General features: G+C 60.4%; 1 protein-coding gene across 5 annotated transcripts; it reads right to left on the bottom strand.

Annotated features, from left to right (window-relative positions):
- On the bottom strand, positions 1 to 21,658 carry SH2B2 (SH2B adaptor protein 2). 5 transcript variants are annotated; one of them, XM_081054326.1, is made up of 9 exons: positions 21,360 to 21,658; positions 10,877 to 11,592; positions 7,722 to 7,823; positions 5,888 to 5,979; positions 4,518 to 4,609; positions 4,244 to 4,408; positions 3,523 to 3,731; positions 800 to 971; positions 1 to 454 (listed from the first exon to the last, which is right to left on the bottom strand). In XM_081054326.1, the coding sequence occupies exons 2-9, from the start codon at positions 11,561 to 11,563 to the stop codon at positions 165 to 167; spliced, it is 1,809 nt and encodes a 602-aa protein (XP_080910452.1). In that variant the 5' UTR covers positions 11,564 to 11,592; positions 21,360 to 21,658; the 3' UTR covers positions 1 to 164. The 5 variants fall into 5 exon arrangements, with proteins under 5 accessions (XP_080910452.1, XP_080910453.1, XP_080910454.1 ...); XM_081054327.1 differs by having other exon boundaries at positions 21,364 to 21,434; XM_081054328.1 differs by lacking the exon at positions 21,360 to 21,658 and adding an exon at positions 20,510 to 20,635.
- Positions 21,659 to 23,849: the final 2,191 nt, after the last annotated feature.

Here is a 23,849-nt window from a genome sequence, read left to right on the forward strand (position 1 = left end):
GCAGTCCCTAAAACAGGCTCTTTAATAACATTTATGTCTTCACTGAAGAGCTTCGCTTTTCCCTCCCAGCCCCGGGTGGGCAGGGTCCGCTGGCCTGACGGACACGTGGGTGGATGCCGGGCCGGTCCGAACGGCTGCAGGGCCTTGGCGTCCAACAGGCGGGGCTAGTAGAAGGAATACTGGTTTTCCACGGCGCGCGTGTGGCCGCGCGGTCCCTCTCCGGGCGGCGCGGCCTCCGGGGGCCCGTCTGCTCCGCCCGCCGCCTCCAGCAGCCGCTCGGCGCTGTCGCCGTGGCCGCGCGGGGCGGCGGGCAGGGACGCGGCCGAGGACGACGAGGTGGACGAGGACGAGGCCCCACCCGCCTCGGAGGGCGAGGCGGGCGCGCAGGCGGCGGCCGCGAGGCTGGAGAAGTAGTGCTGGTTGGCCGGCTCGGCGCTGGGCGAGGGCCCCGGGTCTGCAACGGACACGGCGCGTCAGTGTCGTGGGCGCCACCTGTGCCCACTCTCCCGGCCCGAGCGCCTCAGGCGAGGCCCGGCGGCCCGGGGGAAGGGGGTGGCCTGGGTCACAAAGCCCCGATTCAGCCCTCGCGCTGCCAGCCCACCCACCTGCCCATAACTAACGTGGTGGACAGAGGAGGCAGCGCGCGCACGTGCTCAGCCCGCGCGTGCTGGGTCTCACTCAGCCCGCACCGCTCCTTCCCACGTTCCGCGCGGAGCCGGGCTGCGGCTCCCTCCCCCACTGCCCACCTGTCTGTCTTCCTGAGACCCCCCCCCCCATGCGCCAGGTGGGAGCGTCTTACCAGGTGGGGGGCCCTGGGCACGCACGTAGCTGCGGAGAGTGATGTCTGCGGAGCCCCCGGACTCCAGTGGAATGGGGTGGGTGTGGAAATGGCGCAGCATGTCAAGCACAGATTGGAACCACAGGTGCTGTACGTGGCACTGCCCGTGGCCATTCAGGGACAGGCGAAGGTGCTGTGGGCACAGGTCCGCGTGGTCAGTGTTGGGATCCTGGACCGGCAAGTGCCTTTGTGGGTCAATGGGAGGACCAACCCTCACAGAGGCCACATGGTCTGTGTCACAGCTGGCTCCCCCCTCCCCCCCCCAGTCCCATCTTCAGGGGGGTTTACTCTTGTGGTGGGGCTGGGGAATGGGGTTACAGAGCCAGGCTGGGACCGAAGGGAGCAGGCGTTTGTCCCTATGCTGGGAGCACCCACATCATACCCCTCACACACCCCCCTCCCCCATGTCTCATCTCCAAAAGCTCTAAAAGGTAGAGATTACAGCCCCCATATTAGAGACGGGGAAACTGAGGTGCGGGGGGAGTGATTCACCCACAGTCACAGGCACAGAACTGGGAAGAGAACTCACGTTTCTGTGATTCTCCCACCCCAGTAGGTAGGGGCCTACCCGCTGTGCCCGCAGAGCCAGAACCCAGAGGGGTGGAATCCCGGAGGCTGGCTGGCGAGGAGTGGCAGTATGTGCTTCTCAACTGTGCTGCAGTGGGAGCACCGGGAGCATGGGGAACAGGCTGGTGCCACCCTGGGTCTCCAGGGTCCACGTGGGACAGACAGACACCTCAGGGAGAGCAGCAACAAATCTGTGGTCTCTAGTGGTGAGCCACAGGTCTCTGGCTTTCGCCTTATTTTGTTCAATATGTATCTCACAGGAATAAGAGTGGCTGTCGCTGGGGTGTGTGGCAAGAGGGGAGGTAATAGGAAGGTTGCAGAGTATGTACATAGCCTCAAGCCCAGGAAGGGGTACTGGTTTAGCCACCTACATCAAGGACAGAAGCCCTGGGGATGGGGGTTGAGGGGTAGAGGGTGAGGGTAGTTCTGTGAATAAGTTCTGCCACTCAGCAGAGCCAGAAGTTGCCAGAAAAGCGTGAGCAAACCTGGGGAGCATTAATGGCAGCCAGGGCAGGGCTTCAGCCTGCGAGGAACTGCACAGTGGGAATCACCACAGCCTTAAATGTGGGCAGGCCCTTTGGGGGCAGAGGCCCAGGGCAGAGCCTGAAGCAAGGTGGGTGCATTTCAGTCTTTAGGAAAACCTTTCAGGTGAAAAGGTGAAAAGAGCTGCTTTGGAGGGCAGAGGTCCTCCTTCCCAGGAGGAGTGCAAGCAAGAGGCTGGGGATCCTGCTGTACCCCACCACTAACCTATCCCACCCTGGGCAGTCACCTGCTCTGACAGGGCAGAAGCTGGCATGAATCCCAGTCTGGGTCTTTCCCCGGGAAGGACAGGAGCCTCCTGCCCCTCTCCCCCCTCCCCCTGTGTCCCCACCTCCCTCATCCCCACTGTGGGCTGGCCACCATTCTGGCCTCCGGCTCAGGCATACATCAGCTCCAAGTCCTTCAGGGAGGCCGCCTGGGGAGGTGCAGGCCAAGAAGTACATTGGGGGCTGCCAGGGACGGCGTTAAGCGCCTGGTTGTCAGAGGAACTGGTAACGGCGGTTGCTTTCCAAGGAGATGTCCCTGGGGAGGTGCTGCCTCCTCAGTGACAGCACTGCCAATCAGAGAGGCCCTGGGAGTTGGGGACGGCCTGCACAGGGCCAGCTGGGGGTTGGGACTCTGATTACCAGCGCAGGCCTGGAGCAGCAGTCCTGGGGTGGCCCCTCCTCCAGCAGGGACTTACGGGAACTGAGTCCTGGGAGGAACTGGGGCTGGGGCTGTTTCCTTAGCGAAAACTCGAGATTGGGGGAAATTGAGGTTCCTGCCCACTCTGGGCTCACTGTAACCCCCCACAATCATTTCCCTTTGCTGTCATGTTTTCCTTTGCACCTTAGGTCATTACCTGCATGCCATGCCCTTCCTCCGCAGCCCACCGTCTGGGTGCACCGTCAAACCAGCTGTGCCCTGTCCGGATCACCCTTCCCTCCTCATTTTAAGGATTCTCCCTCCACTACGCGTCTCAGGTCAAGGTCCCCTCCTAGTCTGGCCAGTAGGGTGGGGCACCTCTTCCGGCCCTCCAGCCCCTGCACAGCCCTCCTGCCTGGTCCTCTAGGGCCCACCTGTGTCTCGTTCCTTCCACGTCCCCTGACCTGAACACAGGCCTGGCCCGGGGCTGGGTCCCAGAAGGGACTGGTGAACTGACTTGAGGAGGGAAAACATGGGGCTGTCTGGGCGTGGGTGGGGCAGGAGGTCCTTGGCTGACCCCAGCCCTGCACTGACCTGGTTCTGGATAAACATCCTGCGAAACCCTAGTGCTATGTGACCCTAATGCACAGGGTCAAAGTTAAGTGCTGAGAAGGGTCTGGCCTCCTGAGTGCTCCGCCATTAAGAGGTGACGTCCCATTTGGATAATGGAGGAGCCAAATCTGGGGCAGACTGCAGCCCCTCAGAGAAGTGTGTGAAGGACCCGGATAGTTCAAAGAGCATGGCCAATGGTAGGCCTGGCCCATGGGTAGTCATGCCACATCTACACCCAAGGAACCTACTTCTGGGGTGTGGGCGCAGCCTCAGGACCAGGGCCACTTGGGCCCCTGGCCCAGGGCTGGCTGCTCCACCCCGTGGTCCCCCTGTACACTTGCCTTGGCCTTGCCCTGGAAGTTGAAGGTCAGTACGTACTCCCCGGGCCGAGTCTCACTCTGCCGGATCACAAAGAGGCCGTGGCTCCGGGGCCCGCCTGCCAGCACCAGCTGCGCTGCTCTGACCCGCGAGAGTGTCCCGTGGAACCAGGGGTAGTCGGAGAGCTCCAGCTCTGGTGCTGCCTCGGGCTCAGGCTCGGCTCCCTCCTCCCCTGGAGAGGATGACAGTGTGAGGGGTGTGTGTGGGGGGAGGGGGGTGGCAAATACACAAGAGAAGAGAGGCAACCCCTTGCTGGGTTTTAACATGTAAAATGCTGCTGGGATAATTTTATAACAAGGCAGGGAGCTGACCTCACCCACTAGTTAAGAATATGAGGTCAACTGAGGCACAGAGAAGAGAAGGACTACTCCGGGATCACGCTCTAAGTCAGCGACAAACCTGGGGTCCGATCTCCTTGTTCTTAACCCGTTTCTGACCCTTTGAGTCCCTTCTGGGAGTGTTTTCTATTGAAACCAGGGCCTGTGGGAAGGCTCACATTCTTCGACTGGCCTACAGAAGCCAGAATACTAAGCTGCTGTGCAGAGGACCCAGTGGGATGAAGTGTCATTGCTTCTGACGCTCAGGAAGGTCTTTGGTGGAGCGGTGGGTGGGTGCCCATGGCCTAGGCTGGGGTCGTAGGATGGAGGGGTTGGGGTGGGGGAGAGCGGGCTGCCCCTACGGCACCTGTGTTATTGCTGTCACCACTGCTGCCGCCCGGGGAGTCCAGGGTGTCCAGGAAGGTCTCCAGTGGGACGTGGACCAGGGACTCGCTGACAGCATCTCGAGCTCGGCTGTGTGGGGCTGTCACCACGGCTGCCGTTGTCTCTGGGGCCCGGGGCAGGTCTGCTGCTGGAGAAGTAGTGGGTAAGGAGCACATCTGTCTGTCTGACCATCTCAGAGTGAGCACCCCTCTTCAATTCTGCCCTCCACTATTCCAGTCAGCTCTGGCCCCACCTACCCTCTGTGAGGAGCTCGCAGCTGCAGGAGGTCACTCGGCTGGCCAGGCAGCCTCCCCGGGCACAGGAGAGGTCTGTGTCTTCCTCACTGTCCCTGTAAGGCGAGAAAGTGTAGCCGGGTCCTGCCATGGGTCTCGGACCAGGGCTGCTCCTAGAACCAGGCAGTGGCCACCTAGGCTTCCTCTGCCCCCGAGGCCCTCTGTCACACCCTCCGCTTGCTCTGTGGCTGTCACGTGAGTGACAGGGCCATATAAGAGAGGTCTCCAGGTGGGTGCAGTCCTGAGGTCACAAGATCCCTGCCCACTAACCCACAAAGGGATGGCCTCCTGGGGTCCCAAGGAGTCCCTCCAATGGTGGCAGGGCACAGTGGTGGGCAGGCCCTGGGCAGCTCCCTTCACTGCTCCTGGCTTTTGTCTCTCCATCTGTGACACAAGGTGTCTGGGACCCTGCCAGATCTAAAATACTGTAAGGTTTACCTTCACAGAGTCGGGGGAAAGATTTTGCAGAGCAGATGGTTGAGCGGGTGGCAGGGGATGCACTGTAACCACTTTGGGGCCTGGGGGCCTGGGAGGCACTCAGGACTCGATTGTGCCTCCTTCAATGAAACTGTTAATTAGAAAGCAGCAGCCCCTCCCTCCAGGACTTGGCTCACCCCATTAGCCAGGAATGCTGCTGCCAAAGCTCTGCTACTGGCCTGCCTACCCCTCCTACTCCTGGCTGTGGAATGTCTCCTGGATGGCGCAGCCAGCCTCCCTGCTGCTCTTCCTGTTCACAGCTGATGGTAGCTGCCCTCTGCTTGTTACCAGCCATGGCTCCCCACTGCTTCCAACCTACCAGCTTCCCAGGTTCTCACCCAAGTCCACTCCTCACCAGCTCTACTCCTAGCTACCCGAAGGCCTGATGTTCCCTGCAAGTCCCGGGGTCACACACACCTCCACCCCTTTTGCTGGGCTGTTCTCTCTGCCCTGCCTTACCCCTAACCCTTGCTGCCTGGCTCAGGCCCACTTTTAAAGCTTTGAGATGGTGAGTCGCTCGACCAGCACGCCATCTCTGAGCTCCAGGCTAGGATAGGGGCCTCCCCTCTGTCTCCTCAGCCTTTTGCGCTCACCCCATCCCTGCCCTTCTTTTAGTGGTCTCAGGCTCCTCTGGGGTGAGGGAAGACTTGATCCAACTTCCTTCCAGGTTCCTGGGCCCTGGGCCTGCACAGCAGGCCTCCAAGAGCCTGCTAGAGATAGGGGTGGGGGTGGGGGTATGGAGGAATGGCTGGCACCAACCTGGAGAGGACCTGCCACGAGAAAAGCCCGTTTTGGGAGCTCAGCACCAGATAGCCACCCCACCCTGCCACCCATCCCAGGGCCACTTGGACACTCACCCGGGGTCCACACAGCCCTGGATGTCAGCCACCCATGAGTGCTTCTGCAGTGAATCGATGGTCTCCAGGATGTACTCTGCTCCATTCTCCACCTGGGGACACGGGGGCCAGGAGTCCAGATAGCAATCAGTACCCCAACCTCCTCTACCCTCAGCAGAGGGCTCTCGACCCCAGGACAAATGGCTCATCCCACACCTCCCCCACGGGAGCTCAGTGGTGTGAGCAGCAGGGAAGACAGTGGGGTCACCACCAAGTACCACCCCAAACCCAGGCCAAGGTCCTGGGGTGGAGCCACACCCCACGCTTAGCAGCACCTCCATCCTAGGCCCGCCACTGGGGATGACGTCCAGCCCAGCTGACCTCAGGTCCTCAGGCTCTCAGGCCCTGGACATGTAGCCTCAGAGGCGGCCATGCTGACTGGGGAAGGGTGAGCTGGCACCCTGGAGGTGGGGTGAAAGGGCATCACAACCCTCGAGTCAGCCAAGGGGCCAGCAGGCCCAGCACACTGAGTTGGGGGCTCACGTGCCCTAATGCCTGGAACTCTACTTCTAAGGCCAGGCCCGTGGTATAAGCAGCCTCCGTAGGGGAAGGGAGGAGGGGAAAGCCCCTGCTGTGGGCAGGCCCAGAGTTCCATCTTGTACATACATTATCTGATGAACTCTTCCCAACTGCCTTGGGAAGAAGGAGGTATGCTTTCCCCATTGTACAGATGAGAAGACTGAGGTTCAGAGAGATCAGGTAACTAGCTCAAAGTCCCACTAGCACTCAGTGGCAGCACTGGGACCCGAACCCAGGTTTCTGTGATGCCAAGGCCGCATGTTCTTGGCTTCCTGTCGCGTACCTTGGTTACAATGCAGTTGTTGGACTCCCAGCATCTTAGAGCTGGGGGGGTCCTTGGAGACCACCTGCAACCCCTCTTTGAACAGATGGGAAACAGGCTCAGAGCGGGACTTGCAGGTGAGCCCCTTGGGCTCAGGGCTCCTGAGGATAATGAGCAGCACAGTTGCCACCCAGCTGATGGGAAGGAGGCTCTGAACCCCTCTTCCTCAGCAGGTGGGGACGCCAGGCAGGGAAAGGCTGTGTCCTCAGCCTTCAGCCGGGGGTGACGAGGCAATGCGGTTGGTAAGTGTTTGCTAAATGAATAAGGGAGTCCGTGACTGAACAAATAGGGGCGAGTAAAAGCATAAACCCAACCAGGAGCCTGCAGAGGAGTAGGGGGGACTCCGTGAGGCTTTGGGTGGGTGGAACCAGCCTCCTTGGGGACTTGGCCGCACAAGCAACCTCTAATCCTTTGAGAAGGCACAGGGCACAGCCCGGCAGCCTGGAGCCTTGTCCTCAGCAAACTGAACAGGCCACCCTGGTGAGGTGGGGCCTCGAAAAGGGTGAGCTGCCCACAGACCCCCACTCAGTGCCTTTGTGCCTTCTGTGGGACCGTGTGGGTTCCCACACTCCAGTGCTCTGTGACAGGAGTATTTGCATTAACTGCTGCAGGCTGGCTACCAGTCTGTCTGCCTACCCCTGGGGTGGGCATGTGCTGGCTCCAGTGGGGGGAGAGGGGAGGAAGTGAAACTCAGAGGAACCTCACCTAGGCCCAGGAGGAAATGGGAACTGGGGGCCCCAGATGGCGAGTGACACTGGGGCACTCGGCTCTAGAGCCCAGGCCTGGATTCAAACCGTAGCTAGGTGCTCGATGTATGTGTAGGGTCCCGGGGCTCCCCCCACCCAGCCCTGTAGCCGGCCCCTTCCCCTCACTCCCCGTACGATGGTCTCCGGGTGCTGCCCATGAGGGAGGTGGCCAGGGCAGCCCGGGCTCTTTGGGACAGGTGAGACTCACCTTGAGCACAAACGTATTGTCCTTCTCCGGCATCTCCAGCGGCATGGTGGTGCGGACCTCGATGATGGCCGAGAGAGGGATGCTGACCTTGGGCCTGGAGGCCTGGGGGGCCAGAAGGGGCAGAGAGAGTCACCACAGGGCCCTCTGAAACCCTCTCTACCCTCCCCGCTTCCCAGAGATCAGAGCAGCCTTCACATTAGGACGCCATGGCAGTCCTGGCAGAGGTGTTCTAATCCCCATTCCACAGACGGGTAAGTTGAGGGAGTCTGGGCAAGAAAGGGACCTCCCCACCGAGTCACACAGCAAGTCCGGGACAGAGCTGAGAGTGACAGCTGAATCTCCCACCTGAACCTTGTGGGGTGAACTCTGGGCCACCCTTCTGCCCAGTGTACTCACCAGATCTATTGTTTTCATATTTTTGACCTTGACCCATAAGAAATACATATGACATTGTGACCCAATACATATACAGGTAAAAATATCTCTGAAACAAATGTACCAGATAATATTTATCTTGTGTGTGATTGAGTGTGATATTTTCTATTTTATTCTAGTTCATCAAAAAAACAACAACAAAAAATCAAAAAGCTGGTCTGCGCCTTCAGACTGGACTTTCCAGAGCACGGCCTGGAGCCTGTCTCAGACAAGGCTCCTCGAGCTGGGCAGGGCTGTTTCCGGGTGGAGGAAAGGGGACAGTGTGGGGTTCAACCAAGGTGAGCTGGCAGGACTCCCAGGGAGGGCCACTCTGTGCCCAACCCTCCCCACTCTGCCCCCAAAGCTCCTGGCCATGACCTGAAGGCCCCCTGGGGCTGGCTTCAGACTGAGATTCCTGGCAGGGCTTGGGCTCCTGGACAGGGACTTTCTCAGGAGGAAAGGGAAGGGCCACACCGTGGGTGGGCAGGCGAATGGGAATTCCTGGCGGCACTGGCTACCATCCAGCGGGTGCAGGGCTGTGCTTGGAGCTGTGACAGAGGGGCTCGGTTAACCATGGCAGGCGGCCATCACACCAGCCCCTGGGCGGGTGGGGGGGGTAGGGGGGCATGGTCCTGGAGTGGGTGGAGCAGACAGACGTCTGTTGTGAAGGCCTGGACTGGCGACGCCAGCCGGGCTCCTGCAGGCTGGACACTCTGATTCCTCAGTCTGTCTCTCTTGGTCCCGCTGCCTCTCACCCACAGCCACACCTCACTGTTCCCACTTCCCTGGACAGAGCTAGAAGGCTGTTTCATGATTCTAGGATTTCGCTCACTCAACTTGTGCCTCCAGAAATGCCTGTCCTGGGGCCCTGCTGCCTGGTGAACATTTATGCAGCCTGAGCTTCCCCTCCTTGGGGCCCCCAGAGCTCACCCCATTGAGGTTTATCATCCTGTCCTGCAAATGCTGGTTTCCTGGTGGCTCCTCCCTGGGCAGGGGCACAGCCTCACTGTTCCCTGGGCCCCTAGCGCTGGCCTGGCACAGGGCTCTGGGGGACAGGAGGCCGGAGACCTGACTCATGGGGTTGTGTGAGAGGTAAGTGTGAAGATCCCAGGAAATAGCCGTTGGGCCTGCAGACCCCAAGCTCCTGTCTGCTCCAGGGGTACAGCTAGGTCTCCAGGACTAAAAGGCAGCGGGGTGTATGTATCAGCAGGGAGTCCCTGGGATCCAGTACATTTAGGAAACTGGACTCGAGACCTTACTATGGTATGATCCATCTTCCCACACGCTCCCTCCTGAATTCTCTAACGTTTGCATGAAAAAAGGAGGCCAGAATAGGGGGTAGGAACCCACCTGCCTTCCTCAGAGGTTGAGGAAGTGATCCCCCAGGAGCTCTGCCCTCTGCCATGGTGAATAGTGGGTTGGGAGGGATAACGAAGGCACCAGCTGCTGTATCCCCTCTCCCAGGGCAGCCACCCCTGCTATTTACAGCCAGGCAGCTGTGACTGCCACTCAGGGCCTGGAGGCCTTGAAAGTCTGGGCTTGTGCCCTTTGGATGACCCTGGGCATCACTTTCCACCCCTCACCAGCCTGCTTTCCTTGTCTGACAAGGGGTGGAATTGGGCAGAATGGTCTATAATTTCTCCTTGGGAACGAATGGTGGGGGCAGATAGCCCCTTAGGAAGTCACCTCTCACGCGGCTCAGGTCAGCCAGCTCTGGGGAGCACACGCCCTGCCCCTCCAATGGAACCCAGAGTTCTGACAGGCTGGGAGATGGGGACAGAGGTGAAACTCAAGTGGACTCAAGGCCCTGAGAATAGAGTGGGCCCAGACGAGGGTGGCGTCCTTGGGTGGTTGTTGGGGGGTGCTGCCAGCTGCCGCGCCAGCACAACCTCCCTCTTTTCCAAACCTCCCAGTAAGCGGGAGCACCTACCTCCATGCTCCTTTCCTTCCTGGGACCACCAGGGTGGTGGCTGTAATTAGCCCACCTCTCCCACCCACGAGCTGTGAGACTGCGCAGTCCACACCCCCTCTGAGTATTTGTTTTCCTCTTCTGTGACCCGGACACCATGAGGCCCACCTTGCTCGGACGCTGGGAGGACAAGCCTGCCCACCAGGCTTGCGAAGGACACACAGTGGGCTCTCAGAAAGCAGGACTATTGTTACAGTTGGTCCCATTTTCCAAACAAGGCACGTTTGCTCCTCTGCAGGAGACCCAAAGCTGCCCCAGCGCTCTGAGGATGAGCCCCCAAGAGAGGGGAGGGGACAGGGCACTCAGTGAGCAGCAGTGCTGGTGACAGCTTAAGGTTAGCTTTCGAAACCCAGGCCAGAAAAGGGCCACCCGGGCAGGGGCTGGGCTAGAGGCTGGCAGCCGACCTGGGGATTCAGATTCCCACCCCTCAGGAGCTCCCCTGGTGTGTGCCACTGTCACTCCCTGCCCTCATCACCCAGACCTCTTCCCTGGGAGGCTCCAGTCCCCCAGGGGCCCCAGGTGAGGAAGAGAAGAGGGCAGGCAGCCAGGTGCCCCAACACCTGGAAAAGCAGCACTCCAGGACCTGTCTGGTATCCAGAGTCCCGACACCCCACAGGTGGAACGAGGGCTTCTGGTGTGACTTGTGAGACGGGCAGAGTGGGCCCACACGCCAGGCTCCTAACACTCAGCACTACACCTTGCCAACCAGGTCCCCAAAGCCAGTCCTTGCGCGCACGCCCCTCCGCGGCCCCCAGGCGGGGTTGGCGCTCACCTTAGGCGGCACGAAGAACTCCAGGCGGAAGCGCTCGCCGGCCACGGCCCTGCGCAGGAGCAGGCGGCACTTCTGCCACTGGGCGGCGCCGCCCGGGCCCGCGGCCGCGTCGTCGGCCACCATGAAGCGCAGCGCGCCCTCCCGCTGGATGTCCACCAGCTCCACCTTGGCCGCCAGCGTCCGCGACAGCCGCAGGCGCCGTGTCCATTTGTCGCGAGGCTCGGCCGGGGCCTCGGCGGCCCGCGGGGTGGCGTCAGGCTCGGGCGAGGCGCGCCGGTGCCACATGTCACGCACGCCGTCCACCACGCACAGGCTCATGTTGCGCAGCGAGAAGCCCTTGCGGACGCGGGCCTTGGCCGCAGACACGTCCTCAGAGCTCCGCGAGTGGCCGCACGACGACGCCACCTTGAGTGCCGCCGGCTCGGGCTCCATGGTGTCGGGGGGCTTGGCTGCCCCGGCCACCAGCACCCGGCGCACCTCCTCACTGAAGATGTCCAGGAAATTGGCGGCGAAATGGCGGGAGAAGGAGGCCCCCGCGTCCGGCGTGTCGTAGGCCGGGTTGTCGTGCAGGAAGCGGCAGAACTTGTGCGCGAAGTCCACGGCGGCCGCCTGGGCGTGCAGCTCGCAGAACTGCCGCCAGTCCGGGACCGGGGCGGCAGCGGCGGGGCCAGGGGCGGCACCATTCATGGCTCCCGGCCCATCGCAGCCCCCTGCAGCTGCGGGCGAGAAGAGCTGGGGTGACCTGGGGACCTCTGAGCGGAGAGCCCAGCTGTCCCGTCTCCACGCGTGCTCCCCCAGGGCTCCCTGGGGCTGTGAAGGTCTGTGTGTTGTGTGTGCATGGCGGAGGAGAGGGGCTCCTACAACATGCAGCCTTCTGAGCAGACCCACGTGTGGAGAAGGACCACCAAGGAAGCAGGGAAGCCCCCCCACTCACTCTCTCTTCCAACAGCAGTCTCGGGAACCCCACGTCCATTCTTGGGGCTGCCAAAGGAGGCTGGGATGACAGCTGCTTTGAAGTGGGGTTCCCACAGCCTCCAGTGACCTCACTTCCCTAAGTAACCTCTTCTAAGGGCCCTCAAAGCCTCGTGGCTAGGAGGAAGTCATGTGCAATCCTCTAGGCCGATTTTGAAATATGCCACGAACCCAACCCTTCCTCCACTCCTTGCCGGCCAGATTGCTGTCCGCGGACCCACATAACCTCTTCTGTTGTAGGCAGTACTTCAGCAGATTCTTCACTGGTCCCCTGGAAACTGACCTCACGCCACCGTCATCTGTTCTCCACCCAGGAAGCTAGTCATTTCTAAAACAAGACAGGTCAGGTCCCTCCTCTGCTCAAAATCCTGCGGTGGTCCTCATTCCATTCAGTAAAAGCCAGAGTCCTACCCCTGGCCCCAAACGCCTCGCACGATCAGCCTTTATTTACCTATCTGAGCTTATCTGCTGCCACTCTTCTCCTTGTCCATTCTGCTCTGGCCACACCTGTCTCCTTGCTGTTGCAAAAGCACACCAGTCATAATGCCACCTCAGGACCTTTGCACTTGTGATTCTCTATTGCACTTGTCTGGAATGTTCTTTCCTCTACATTTCCTTCAGGTTTCTGCTCAAATACTATCTTGTCTGATAGCCTTCCCTGACCACCACTCTACTGAGAATCCGAAATGCTCCTGCCCCACCAGTGCTGACGTGTCCTGCCCTTTGCATGTGCCTCGTTTTCTCCCTAGTTCTTACCTCCACCTGACAAACGAGCACCATTTGCTTGGTTGTGCTGTCCTCTCCCCTGAGCATGCCAGCTCCACAAGACAGGTATTTTAACAACCTTGTAAGTGGCTATGTCCCCAGTGCTGAGCACATGGCAGGCGCCCTGAATGAATGAATGAATGACTAAATGAATGGGTCTGGCATACTGAGCATGTCACAGCTGTCACTGCCTAAGTCCTTCCATGGGTCCGAGGGACACAGAGCTTGTGACGGGCCTGGTATTATCCCGACTCCGGGATTTGGGGGTCACCTCCTAGTGTGGGTCAAGTACGACTAACTTTTTGTACTGGCACCAAAGGTGCTGCCTCCTAGACTTCTTTGCGTGACAGTGGCCCATGCACTGTACTTGTGTTCCCACCTCCTAGAATTCTGTTCCCTCCAGAGCGCCCATCCAAACCCCACCTTCTTGGAGAGGCCCCAGTCCAGGAACGTCAGCTGTCTGCTCACCCCAGCTTCCTTCTCTTTATCCCCAGGCACGCTGTCTCTCAGAACTGAGTTCCCAAACTACCCGGCGTGCGTCCAGTCATTTGAGGGCCTTGCGTCCTTGTCCCCCAGTGTGGCCAACACTGGGGGCTGATGCCCAGCCCACTGTGTTTATGTACCCTCCCCCAAGGCTAGGGTGAAAACACCCATGGAGAGTGAGAGGGGTGATGTGGTCCTGCTCTGCCTTGGGGAGCCCATCTGAGGGGGCCAGCCCAATGTTAGGGGAACTCAGGCAGAGGATCATGCCCTCAGCTGCCCTCCTAGGATCCCACATTTCCCGCATGGCCCTCATAGCTCCTGGGAGCACCATCGTATCTCTTCCCTGGGATCCAAACTCTGTAATTAAACACTGGGTAAAAATAGCTGCCCCACTTCTATGAGATCATTCGTGGGACCTCTGGGCCATAGGGCACTGTGGGAATTCCCTCTCACCTTGGGGCCATCTTGGCCATCGATCTGCACTCAATACCCACGGGACAGCCCTAGGGAGGAAATGGATCACTTGATGAGGCCACTTAGCAGAGGATGGTTTTCCAAACCAGCAGGTCTCCATAGACTTCACCTGGCATTTTGGGGAGAGGGCAGCAGGGAGCTAGGAAGGTTTCCTGGAGGGGGTGGCGCCAGGTGTGGCAGGCGTGAGGCCAGGAAGAGGATAGAGTGCCTTCCCCTGCAGGCCTGAGCAATACTTTGGAGGCAGACTTATCAGGACACGGGGTGGAGAGGTTGGGGAGGATGGAGCTGAGCACCCATGAGCTTGCCTATCACTGGGACTTTTTCTTGCTCTGCTCTTCCTCCTTTCTTCATCTGGCTAACTCCTACCCATCCTTCAATAATTAATCTATGGCCACCTTCTCCAGGAAGCCTTCCCTGACCTCCCCCTGCCACCCTGCCTGAGCTCACAGTCCCCTCCTATACATCCCTCTAACAAGGTGCCAGTTGCAGGGGGCTCCAGATGTCTGTTTCCATGTCTGTCTCCCCAGCCTGGCACTGGCACTCCTCAGGGGCAGAAAGCAGGCCCGAGTCATTTGTCAGGAATGGTGGTGGAGGCGCCAATGCACCTGCCACCACCAAGGCCTCCAAGGCGGTGGAGAGCTGAGGCCTGTGGAGGGGGTCATGTGGGAGGGTGGGAGTGGAGACGAAGCCCTGCAGCTAAGCCCATGAGGGCCTGTCCCCGTGCTCCAAGCCCACCCGTTTACCCAGCAGGACAGGGCCCCCCACGGTGGCCATCTCCCCCTCTGTACCACTGAGACCACCAGGGGCGTCAGACTGGGTGACATGGCAGCCTGGGAAGGGTTAGCACTGGTGCTGGTACCAAGTATGGACACCCGTGTGACATAACTATGCTCCTATGTGGGGCAGGTGGGGACAGGGAGGAGGAAGTCAGTCCCAGTGCCCCCGTTTCTGGCATCCCGTCCCTTCCCGCTCTTCCGGCTGGCTGACAATATTCCTGGCAAAGAGAAAGGGCAGAGAGGAGGGACAGGGCCCTGGGAGAGGCTCTCACAGGTAGGCCTCAGCTTGCCCTCCTTGGAGAAGGCGTGGCCCTCAGAAAGGACTCTGCCCAGGGGATGGCGGCTGTGGCTATGGCCTGGCAGGGACTGGCCTGGGAGCGTGGCCTGCCTTGACTTCCTGCCCCCACCCTTGCTGGCTGGCCAGGAGCCTCCAGGTCTGAGGCTCAGCACTGCAGCCCTGCGTGTCCCCTGGATCCAGCTGGCGCTACACAGAAGTAGCAGGAGTTGAGCAGCCAGAGGTAAAAGTCACAAGCAGCATATCAACAGGAAGCCCCAAACTTAGTCACAGATGGAGGCACTGGGGCCCAGACATGGCTGTCTGCAAAGGGAAGGCTGCAAGCCACATGGAAATGGGCTCGGCCCCAGCAGGAGCGAGGGTGTGCTGGGGGCCAGAACCGGGGGTGAGGCCAAGTGCAGGGAACTTTGCTGGCCTGGGCTCAAGGCCTGACCCCATCTCTCTCTTGGTGAGTGATGTTGACAACTCCAACCTCTGAGCCTCAGTTTTCTTACTTTAAGAATGGGGACAAGCTCCCTCCCTCTCTCTCTCAGGACAGCACAGGAGGCTATCTCTGCAATTATTCACGTGCAGCAAGGGCAGCCCCGGAGCTCCCCTAATCTCTAGGGGGAGGTAGGAGGCATTTCCAATCCTCTGCAGGGAACAGCCAATCAATTAGACAGGGGACCACAGACCCAGATGTGGGAAAAGCAAGGCCTGGAGGTGGGCAGAGGGGAACCCAGAGGAATCCAGAAGTGGGTGGACCTGGCCACCACTGTCAGGGCTGGCCTGAGTTCTCTCTCCTTCAGGGGCACTTGGAATTCCCCCACCTGCCTGTGTCACTCTCCTGAAGGAACTGCCGTCCTCACTCCATTGACTATTCTGATTCTCCTCAGCCTGTTGGACGTGCTGTGTTGTGCTGTGAAAGGCTCTCTTCCCCCAGGATGCCTTCCCACCATTGGCCCTTCTTCCTCCCTGAACTCCAATGGTCCCTATGGTCCTTGGTCCTCTTGCTTCTGTGAGAAGGGGCCTAGTGCTTCCTCCTGTGGCCCCAGAGAACCAGATGAACAGGACAGTGAGTGCAGGATGGGGCAAAGGGATATCTGGGCTCTGTCTCCGGAAGGCTTTGGACCTCCCCAGGCCTCTACTCTATCAATAAGAGGAGATGCTGGAGCCTCACCCTCCAGGGGCCCTTGGACACTGAAGACTGCCCCCCCACTGGGACCTGGGGCAGGCAGGGGTTGGCCTTTCCCCTCCACAGGCTTTTCTGAGGATGGGGACTGGAGACAAAGAGCGCCCACCGGGTCTAGGGATCAGGTGCTGGCTCCCCAGGGGCCCTGGGTGGGCAGATCACCCTCCTTCAATCATCACCTGGGGTTTTTCCCAGACTCAGCTGGCCTGTCTGGCTTCTGGAAAAATGTTTTTTGTTCCCATCTCGCCAGGGCCAGGATGGGATGGGATGGGGTTTCAGCAAGGCGGGGCAGGAGTCCCTCCCTGCCTGTCGCCTTTCTAAGCCGTGGACTCTCCTAAGCCCTCCGCCAGGAACCCATATGGGAGACCCTCCCCCACCCCCATTCAGTAAGAGGCCTGGGAGAGGGGGCGGCTGGCCTTCCGGTGGTAAAAATAGCGCGGACAATTGGAAAAGAAAAAAAGAGGCCATTCGTCAGCCCCCGCAGCACGCAGTTCCGGATCCCACGGCCAGGTCATTCCTTAAAATATTGATGAGGCCGCCTAGCCGCCCCCGCTAATGGGCAGACAACCAATCGATCCACAGCACAGAGGGTGGAGGCCTGGGGGGTGGGACCGTCTGGCCTACACCGCAGGGGCCCCATAGCAGTGCTTCCAGGGAGGCCCAGCTGGAGCCGGCCTCCCCACCCCAGGAGACGACCGCCCTCCGGGAAGGGGAGGAGGCCAAGCGGTGCAAGCCAGCTGCTCAGCACCGTGACCGGCAGCCCAGGAGCAGGACCAGGGCTGCACCCTCCACCACCGAGACTGAACCTCTGGGGCAGCCCCCCTTCTGCTGCACCTACCTCAGTTCCGTTCTCAGAAAGGTACCCACACAACCAAGTGCAGGAAAGGGTGGTGAGGGTCAGAACTAAGGGTGCTCTGTTCTGGGCTGGGTGTCCCTCTCCATGAACTCATGATGGTGAACCTGAAGCCTCTTCTTGGGGTTGTCAATACAAGAAGAGGAGACAAGGCCTCACTTGGCTCTTCCCTGCCCCTTGGGAAGCTGGCCCTAACTATGCTCACTGACGCCCTCTCCTCTGGGCTTCTCAGGGCCACTGGCCTGGCTTGGCCTGTTCAGCCGCACACTACAAGGAAGGCTCCTTCCATCCTCCATCCTGCTGTTCTTCCAGCTGCCCTCCTGGCCTCTGGGGGACTGTCCCCCCAACCCCCTTTCTGCACCCCTCTCCCTGCAGGTCAAAGACAACTTTTGGGCAGGCTCTGAACCAAGGCCTCCCGCAAGAGTGAGGTGTGGCTGGAATCCCTGACCCTTCCTACCCAGAATATCTGTGCTCACCCCATGACCCTGCCAGAGCGGCAGAAGTGGGCATGATTCTGGTCTTAACACTCTTGACCCTGCTGGGCCTTTGCTGAAGGGTGGGTGTGGGAGGAGGACACGAGTGACAGGGGCAGGTGCAGATTAAGAGCACTTGGAGCTCTGCCCTCCTTGGGTGAGTGGGGGAGGGGCATGCCGGCCTCCTGGCTTTTCTGAGCATGTTTCCATAGCTGTGAAGCGGGACCATCCTGCTCTCCCACAAAGGCTGCTTCCTGGTCCCAGGCCTGTGCCAAAGAGCGTCGCTGGGAGGCAGCTGCTAAAAGCTGGTAGAGCCTCTCTATACCCTCACACCTTTCACACAACCGCCACCTTTGCCACTTGCGAGGGTGGAAGCCCGTCTGCTGAGCCCCCTAGCTTTCACTGACACCCCCAAAATGGACAGGTCCTGCTGGCTCTGGGGCCTGCAAACCTCGTCCTCAGGATCCCTAAGGCTGAATCCAACCAGTGTTCCCATCACAGGGGCCCCACGGCCTGGCGTCTCTCTACCTCTACATCTGCTCATTGATATACCGGGACAGTGCCGTGGTTAACAGCCTGAGATTTGGAGCCAGACGCCTGGGTTTGAATCCCAGCTCCTCTGCTTCCTGGCTGTGTCATCGTGGTTGACTCAGCCTCTTGGGGCCTCAGTTTCCTCATCTGTTAAAATGGAGGATAATACCAGCACTGATTGATACAAAGGGCTTCATGAGGGTTAAATAAGTAATTGTTTAAAAATAAAGTTCTGCTGGTTCCTAAAAGTCTTGCATCCATTCCCTCTTTTCCCCCCACGGCTCTGGGCAGAGGGCTGCAGAGGCCTCCTTCCTGCTTCCCACTGTTCCTCCAACCACTGACAACCACTGACAAATCCAGGCTCCACCGTGTTACCAGGGGTATCTTTCTAAAACCCTATTAAAAACCCTTCTCCCCTCACATCTTCCCTGCCATGAAGAGAGGATTCTCCCATTGTAAGATGAGGAAATGGGATCCTGGAAAGGGAAGTGACTGGATTTGTCCTGGGCTCTCACTGTGTCAGGAGTCAGGCTGGTAGGTCCAGGACCACAGATAGATGAGAGGGGAATGTGGAGCCAAGTTCAGATCTGCACCTTTCTGTAACAGACGCTATTCCCAACAGGCCCCGTCCCTGGAGAGCTCTCCCTTTGAGGCCACAGTGGGGCATCTAGGCCCTGACTCAGGAATGGAGGTGCCCATGCTGAGGAGGGGGCACTCTGAGAGGCTGGAGGGTAGGGGAATCCAGAGCTGCACCCTGCAGGAAGTACGTGTCAGATAAGTAGGGAGGGGACCCAGGAAAAAAGCTACACCAGGGCCTGGGGGCTTAGGAGGAAAGCCCTTCCTCCTTCAGGAGCACCTGGTGCTGGACAGTTCCTGGCCAGCCTGCGTAGGTGGAGAACAGGCTGGCACGGCTCTAGCGGCACTGGGCCTGCATTCCTGGGGTTGCCGCGCAGAGGTACCCCCTCTCCAGCCTTGGCCTGACACTTGCGGTCTCTCTCTTTCCCTGGGTCATGGGTCTCACCTTGGTCCTGATGAATACCCCTCCCAGACCTCCCTGGCCCCTGGGCCAGCCCCTGAAACTTGTAGGACGCCCCCCTCAACCCCTACCACCCAGCCCACCAGTGTGCCTTTGGGGTTTTTCGTGATACACATACCCTGCCTCCCTTAGTTCTGAGTGTCCCAGAACGCTGGCACTGCAGATGCTTATAAAGGCTCCCGGGCCTTTTTCTGAGCAAATGAACTCCTTGCCTGGCTGATCTCCAGGCACCTCAAACTCACCACATCCAAGTTCTAATACGTCTTCTTACTCCAGCCTGCTTGCCCTCAGCTCAGAGTCTCAGCACTCAGCCTGGCATTGCCCCACAGGCTGCCACTGCCCTGCTCCAATAGTTGGTGGGCCCTGAGCATACAGAGGCTTTGGCAGCGCCCCCTTTTCCCATCCCTGCCTCCACTTGTCCCCCAGCGCCTCCACAACACCACATTTCTGTGGCCTCTCCACCAGGCCATGAGCCCCTAGGTGGCTGTTATACCCACCATAAGACCCAGGTGGGCCCTACTATATAGAGAGGGTCAGAAGTATCTGGGGAATGGAGCCCACACCCTGCTCCACTCAGAGGAGTCAAAAGACGCTGTACTCCCGACACACTGTGGCACCGCCTCACTCTGCCCAAACAGGTGTGGCTGTTATCACTTCTAGATGTTGGACTCACACCTGCTCTCCCCTGGGACAGGGCACAGCCATAAAAATCAGACCCAACCAGGTGAGGGGGGAAGAGAAACCCCCCCAGACACCAAAGCTGCTACCACCCCTTCAGACCCACGTGGACACTAAGGAGCAGAAAGTGAGGCAGGCTCCAAGACGGGACCAGAACTCCATGGGGACAGCAGCCAGAAGGCCTGGGGCACCTAACCCCCAATTTCCTGCAACCCAGGATGGGTAGACAGTGCAAGAGGTACGAAACAGTTTCCTGTCAGAGAGAAGTGGTTTGGAGGCCTGGCTTGCTGGTTGAGTGACGTTGGGCAAGTCACTTCACCTCCTGCCTCTTTCCTTCTCTGTATAATGGGGATAATAATAGTACCCAACCCACAGGGCTGCTGTGCAGATCATGTGAGAAACAGCACAGATGCCCCTCACTGGCTCACCTCTGGGGGGCCAGGTTCCACCTGGGGGGGTTTTACTTCTAATACTCCCTAGGGAAGCCCACCCTTGGGTGTGAGTGTGAGGGCTCTCCCTAGAAGACCCATTAAGTAGGGAGAAGGGTTTAGAAACTTTAGACAGATTTTTCACAGTAAAAAATGTGTACGCACAAACCCTTGATTACTTAGAACCATTCAACTAACCGGCATCAGACTCTCTTGCCCACCATCATTCACGCCCTCTAGAGGGGGAGAGGAGTAGAAGGAAGCCGCTTGTGGGAAACTGCCTGAGACCCCACAAAATCTCAGACCTACACCAGCCTAACAGCCTTGCTGCCAGTGCCAGACCTCTCCCAAAGTTCCTGAGCTGGAAGCCTTTAGTTTGCTCCCCCACCAGTGGCCTCCTGGATGGACCAGGGTGGCTGGGAGGAAAGAGATTTGTTCTAAGTGGGAGGCAGAGTGGGGCAGGGGTCAGATCACGACCCCAACAGAGGTAGCCAAAGCCTCTTGGGATCACCACGCCCTCGTTCCTCCTGCCCTCCCAGAGGGGCTCGCTCACCCCACGCTCAGAGACCTGTGTCGGAGGGGGCAACTCTTTGCTGGTCGCCTAGCTAGGGGTTAGGCAGCACTATCCCCATTTTACAGAGTAGATAATGGAGGCTCATAGGGCAGAGGTAGGCTTCAACCCAGCTTTGACTCCCCACCTGGAGGTTCTCCCCTGCACCAGCTGGTGTGAACACCGATTCTGGCTTATCCGTGTTCAGTTACTCCTGAGGCTGCCCTGTCCGCGCCGCGCGGCTTCCCGAGGGGCCGTCACTGCAGCCTTCTCCCTCTGAAGACCTCACGGATCCCTGCCTCTGTCTGGCCTTGGCTCCATAGGCTGGCGCGGTTCCGGGGGCGCCGCGCTGCCCGCAGGCTCATCAATGGCTGAGGCCGAAGGGCCTGAATGGAGGGCACGAACCCGCCCCTTCTTAAAGGCGCCCGCCTCTCGGGCACCCTCAGCGGTCCTGCCCACTGCCCCGGACTGCCGGGGAGCTCCCGGGGTGGGCGGGTCGAGAATGGTGCCCAGGAGAAAGAAGGCTGGGGCCGAATGGAGGGCGTGCCGGCCCGTGGAATGTGGTCTGGAGAGCGTCCCTCCGGTGGCCAGCACCCTCGTTCCAGGTTGGCCCTCCCCCGCGCGCGCGGGCTAGGGAAGAGACCCGGCGCCCCCCGCCCCAGCCACGGCCCCCTCCTCCAGGGCGCCCTATGCGTTCACCCCACCGCGGGCTCTGGGGCGTAGGTGGGGGGGCGCAGCTACTCCGGAGGCGGCTCGGCCCCTCTCGCCACTCCCGCTCGGCCCGGGATGGGGGCCGGAGAGCTGATCCCGACCGGGGGCGCATCTCCTCCGTCGCGTTCCCTCCCACCGCGCACACAAAGACGACACGCGGGGACCGGGGCGCGTGCGGCCGCGCTTCTCTGGGCAGCGGCGCTCACACACACGCACACCCTCAGGGACGGACCGGGTCCAGGATGATGGACGAGGGGACGAGGGAACTGAGGACAAGCAGGCCGTACCTACAGGCGCGCAGCTGCGGCCGGGCGGGTCGGGGCGCCGGCGGAGCGCTGCCCGCACCGCGGCCGGGCTCCCGGGGCCCGGTGGCTCATGGCCCGCGGCGGGTTTGGGCTCCCTCCCGGCAGGAGCTGGCGTTGGCGGCGACTCCTCCCTCCCTCGTCCACAACCTCGAAGGCTCGTGGGCTCCTCGCTGGTCCAGCGCGGCCCCGACTCGGCTCTCCGGGCAGCGGAGCCCAGCGCGCTCCGAACACAGCGCCGCGCCGCGCGCGCCCCGCTTGCTCCCGCTCGCGACCCCCGCCCGCGCAGCGCGCGCCTCCCGGCCCCGCCCCCGAGCGAGCCCCGCCCCCGGCCCGCCTCGCACCGCACCGGCCCCGCCCCCGCCGCGCCCCCGGCCCTTGGCCCAGCTGGAGCCGTGCAGGCGGCTGGTGCTGGCTTCCTTTGGGAGGTGGCTGCCGCGGGGCAGCAGGGCGGCCGAGCCTTGGGTGCAGAGGGCTTAGGAGCAGGACTGCAGCCGCCCTGTTCCGGGCGAGAGTCCGCGACCGCCCCGTCTCACGGAACCGGCGCCAGGCCAGGTTCTGGAAGCCCTCCGGCGTGGAAGCGTCCCCGGAGCCCTGAGTGGTGGCCTCGGGAGCGTGGCGGGTGGGGGCCCGATGGGTGGCCTGCGTGGTGGGGCATGTCGGGCATGGACGCCCGTTGGTTACTGTCTCCCGGCGGGGCCACCACTGTCCTGGACCCTCCGCCGCGGGGACAATGGAAGCCTCGAGGAGGCCCAGATGTCGCTTCCGGGGAAGTCGATGTCTGATTCTCATAAATCCGGTGGGTGAGCACCACGCCCCCTCCCTTCAGCACTCCCGGGGCCGGAAATCGCTCCGGGGCTACGGGGCTGGGAAGACCTGATCAGCTCCCCACGTCCCCACCTTCACTGTGTAGGGGACACTGAGCCGCCCCTCCCAGGTGTCCAGAGGTCGTACACCTGGGACACAGGGGGGGGGACACAACCCGGGCTTCCTCACCCCTGCTTGGCTCCACAGCCATAGAACCAGAGCATAGGTTGGGAAAGAGACCAGTCTGGCTAAGAAAACAGATTCCTGCTGACCTTTGTGGGTAATTGTGGACTGACTCCTGGGGAGCTGGGGGCCTCAAGGAAGCTTCCCAGAAAAGGTGGAGGGGCTCTGGCAGACCTAGAAGGGGTCGGAGCCGGAGGGCATCAATCAGTGTGAGCAGAAGTGTGGAAGTGGCTGCTAAGAGATGAGTCTATTGCTACTGGGGAGGGGTGGGGAGGTGCCTGAGCTCGTCCTCTCCTTTTCCTTCTTGCCCCCAACCGCAGGCCCTCAGCCCCCACAAGTGGTTAGATCAGCTTCTCCCAGCTCTCACTAAACCCTCTGCAGCCTTACCTCTGGCAGTTCTGTGGCCTGACAGGGAGTGCCTCCATCTGTTGCCCTCTGCCACCCTTAGTGACCTCTGATCCTTATAGAGAACACTTTAACCTTTCCCAAAGCCATTTCACATCTGTAATTTCTCAGGAAGCGGCAAGGAAGGGTTTTTAACCCTGTCTTGTGGATGGAAAGCGTAGGGCCTAGAGAGGAACAGTGGGTAGGTGAAGGTGGAGACTGGCTAGGAGCCTTGCCTGGACCTCCTGCCCACCAGCCCTGGGCCACCCTCCACAGGGACACTGAAGCAAGGCAGGCCTTGTCTGAGGCCCTGGAACCCAGCCCCTTCCCTTCCACACACATACCAGCTGCTCTCTTGGCAGGACCCAGCCAGCAACACTTAATGAAAGCTTAGAGCCAGCTATCGATTGGAGCTGCTCACAGGCCTGGATGCTTGGCGGGGAACCAGGGGACCTATGAATGAGTCCAGGAGGGGTGTGGGAGTATGGGGGGTGGGGGGGAGGGTGACTGCCTGTAGAGTGGGAGAGAGGGAGGCTCCACATTGAGTAGCCTGGCTATGGAGCCTACCCTTCCGGAGACAGTAGAACCTGGTCCCCAGTGGACTAACCTGGTTCCGAGTCGTGGGCTAAGATCCACTGATGGGCTGTCGTTGGCTAAGGAGGAGGAAGTGAGGAGAAGCCAGCTGCCTAGCAAGTCTTACCCACAAGGAGGAACTAGTGGGAGATGTGGAAGTAGCTGGGGTGGGGAGGAGTGGCGAGGAGGGGAGGGGCTGATTGGTCAAGAGCACCTTTGTCATGGGCACAGGAATGAGGGTCAGGGAAGATAGGTCCCTCTGGGGTCCCTGAGGGCAGGAGGCTCTGGGGCCTTGGAGGAAGTTGTCATGGGGCAGATGATGAGTAGTACTGGGGTGGGACCCCAAAGGGAGGACTCTGGATGCTCAAGGTCTAGAGTGTTCAGACTGAGACAGGGATAGCACAGTCGAGACTCTGCCCAGGCGGGTCACAGGTGGGAGCTGGATATGGAGCCAGCACTGTTGGCCACTTGGTCAGTGAGGGAATGCCAACCAGCACAGACTAAGAGGGAGCCCTTTATCTGGGTGGA

The sequence above is a fragment of the Rhinolophus hipposideros genome (assembly GCF_964194185.1).
Source record: "Rhinolophus hipposideros genome assembly, chromosome: 7".
Lineage (NCBI taxonomy): Eukaryota > Metazoa > Chordata > Mammalia > Chiroptera > Rhinolophidae > Rhinolophus > Rhinolophus hipposideros.

Bases quoted from the DNA above. Each gene is read 5' to 3' on its own strand.
- SH2B2 (XM_081054324.1), bottom strand. From the start codon at position 12,071: ATGTGGGTCCGCGGACAGCAATCTGGCCGGCAAGGAGTGGAGGAAGGG. The intron at 4,409-4,517 runs GTAGGTGGGGCC...CTACTTCTCCAG, and splicing joins CTGCGAGCTCCTCACAGAGG to CAGCAGACCTGCCCCGGGCC. The intron at 455-799 runs GTAAGACGCTCC...TGTCCGTTGCAG, and splicing joins TGCCCAGGGCCCCCCACCTG to ACCCGGGGCCCTCGCCCAGC.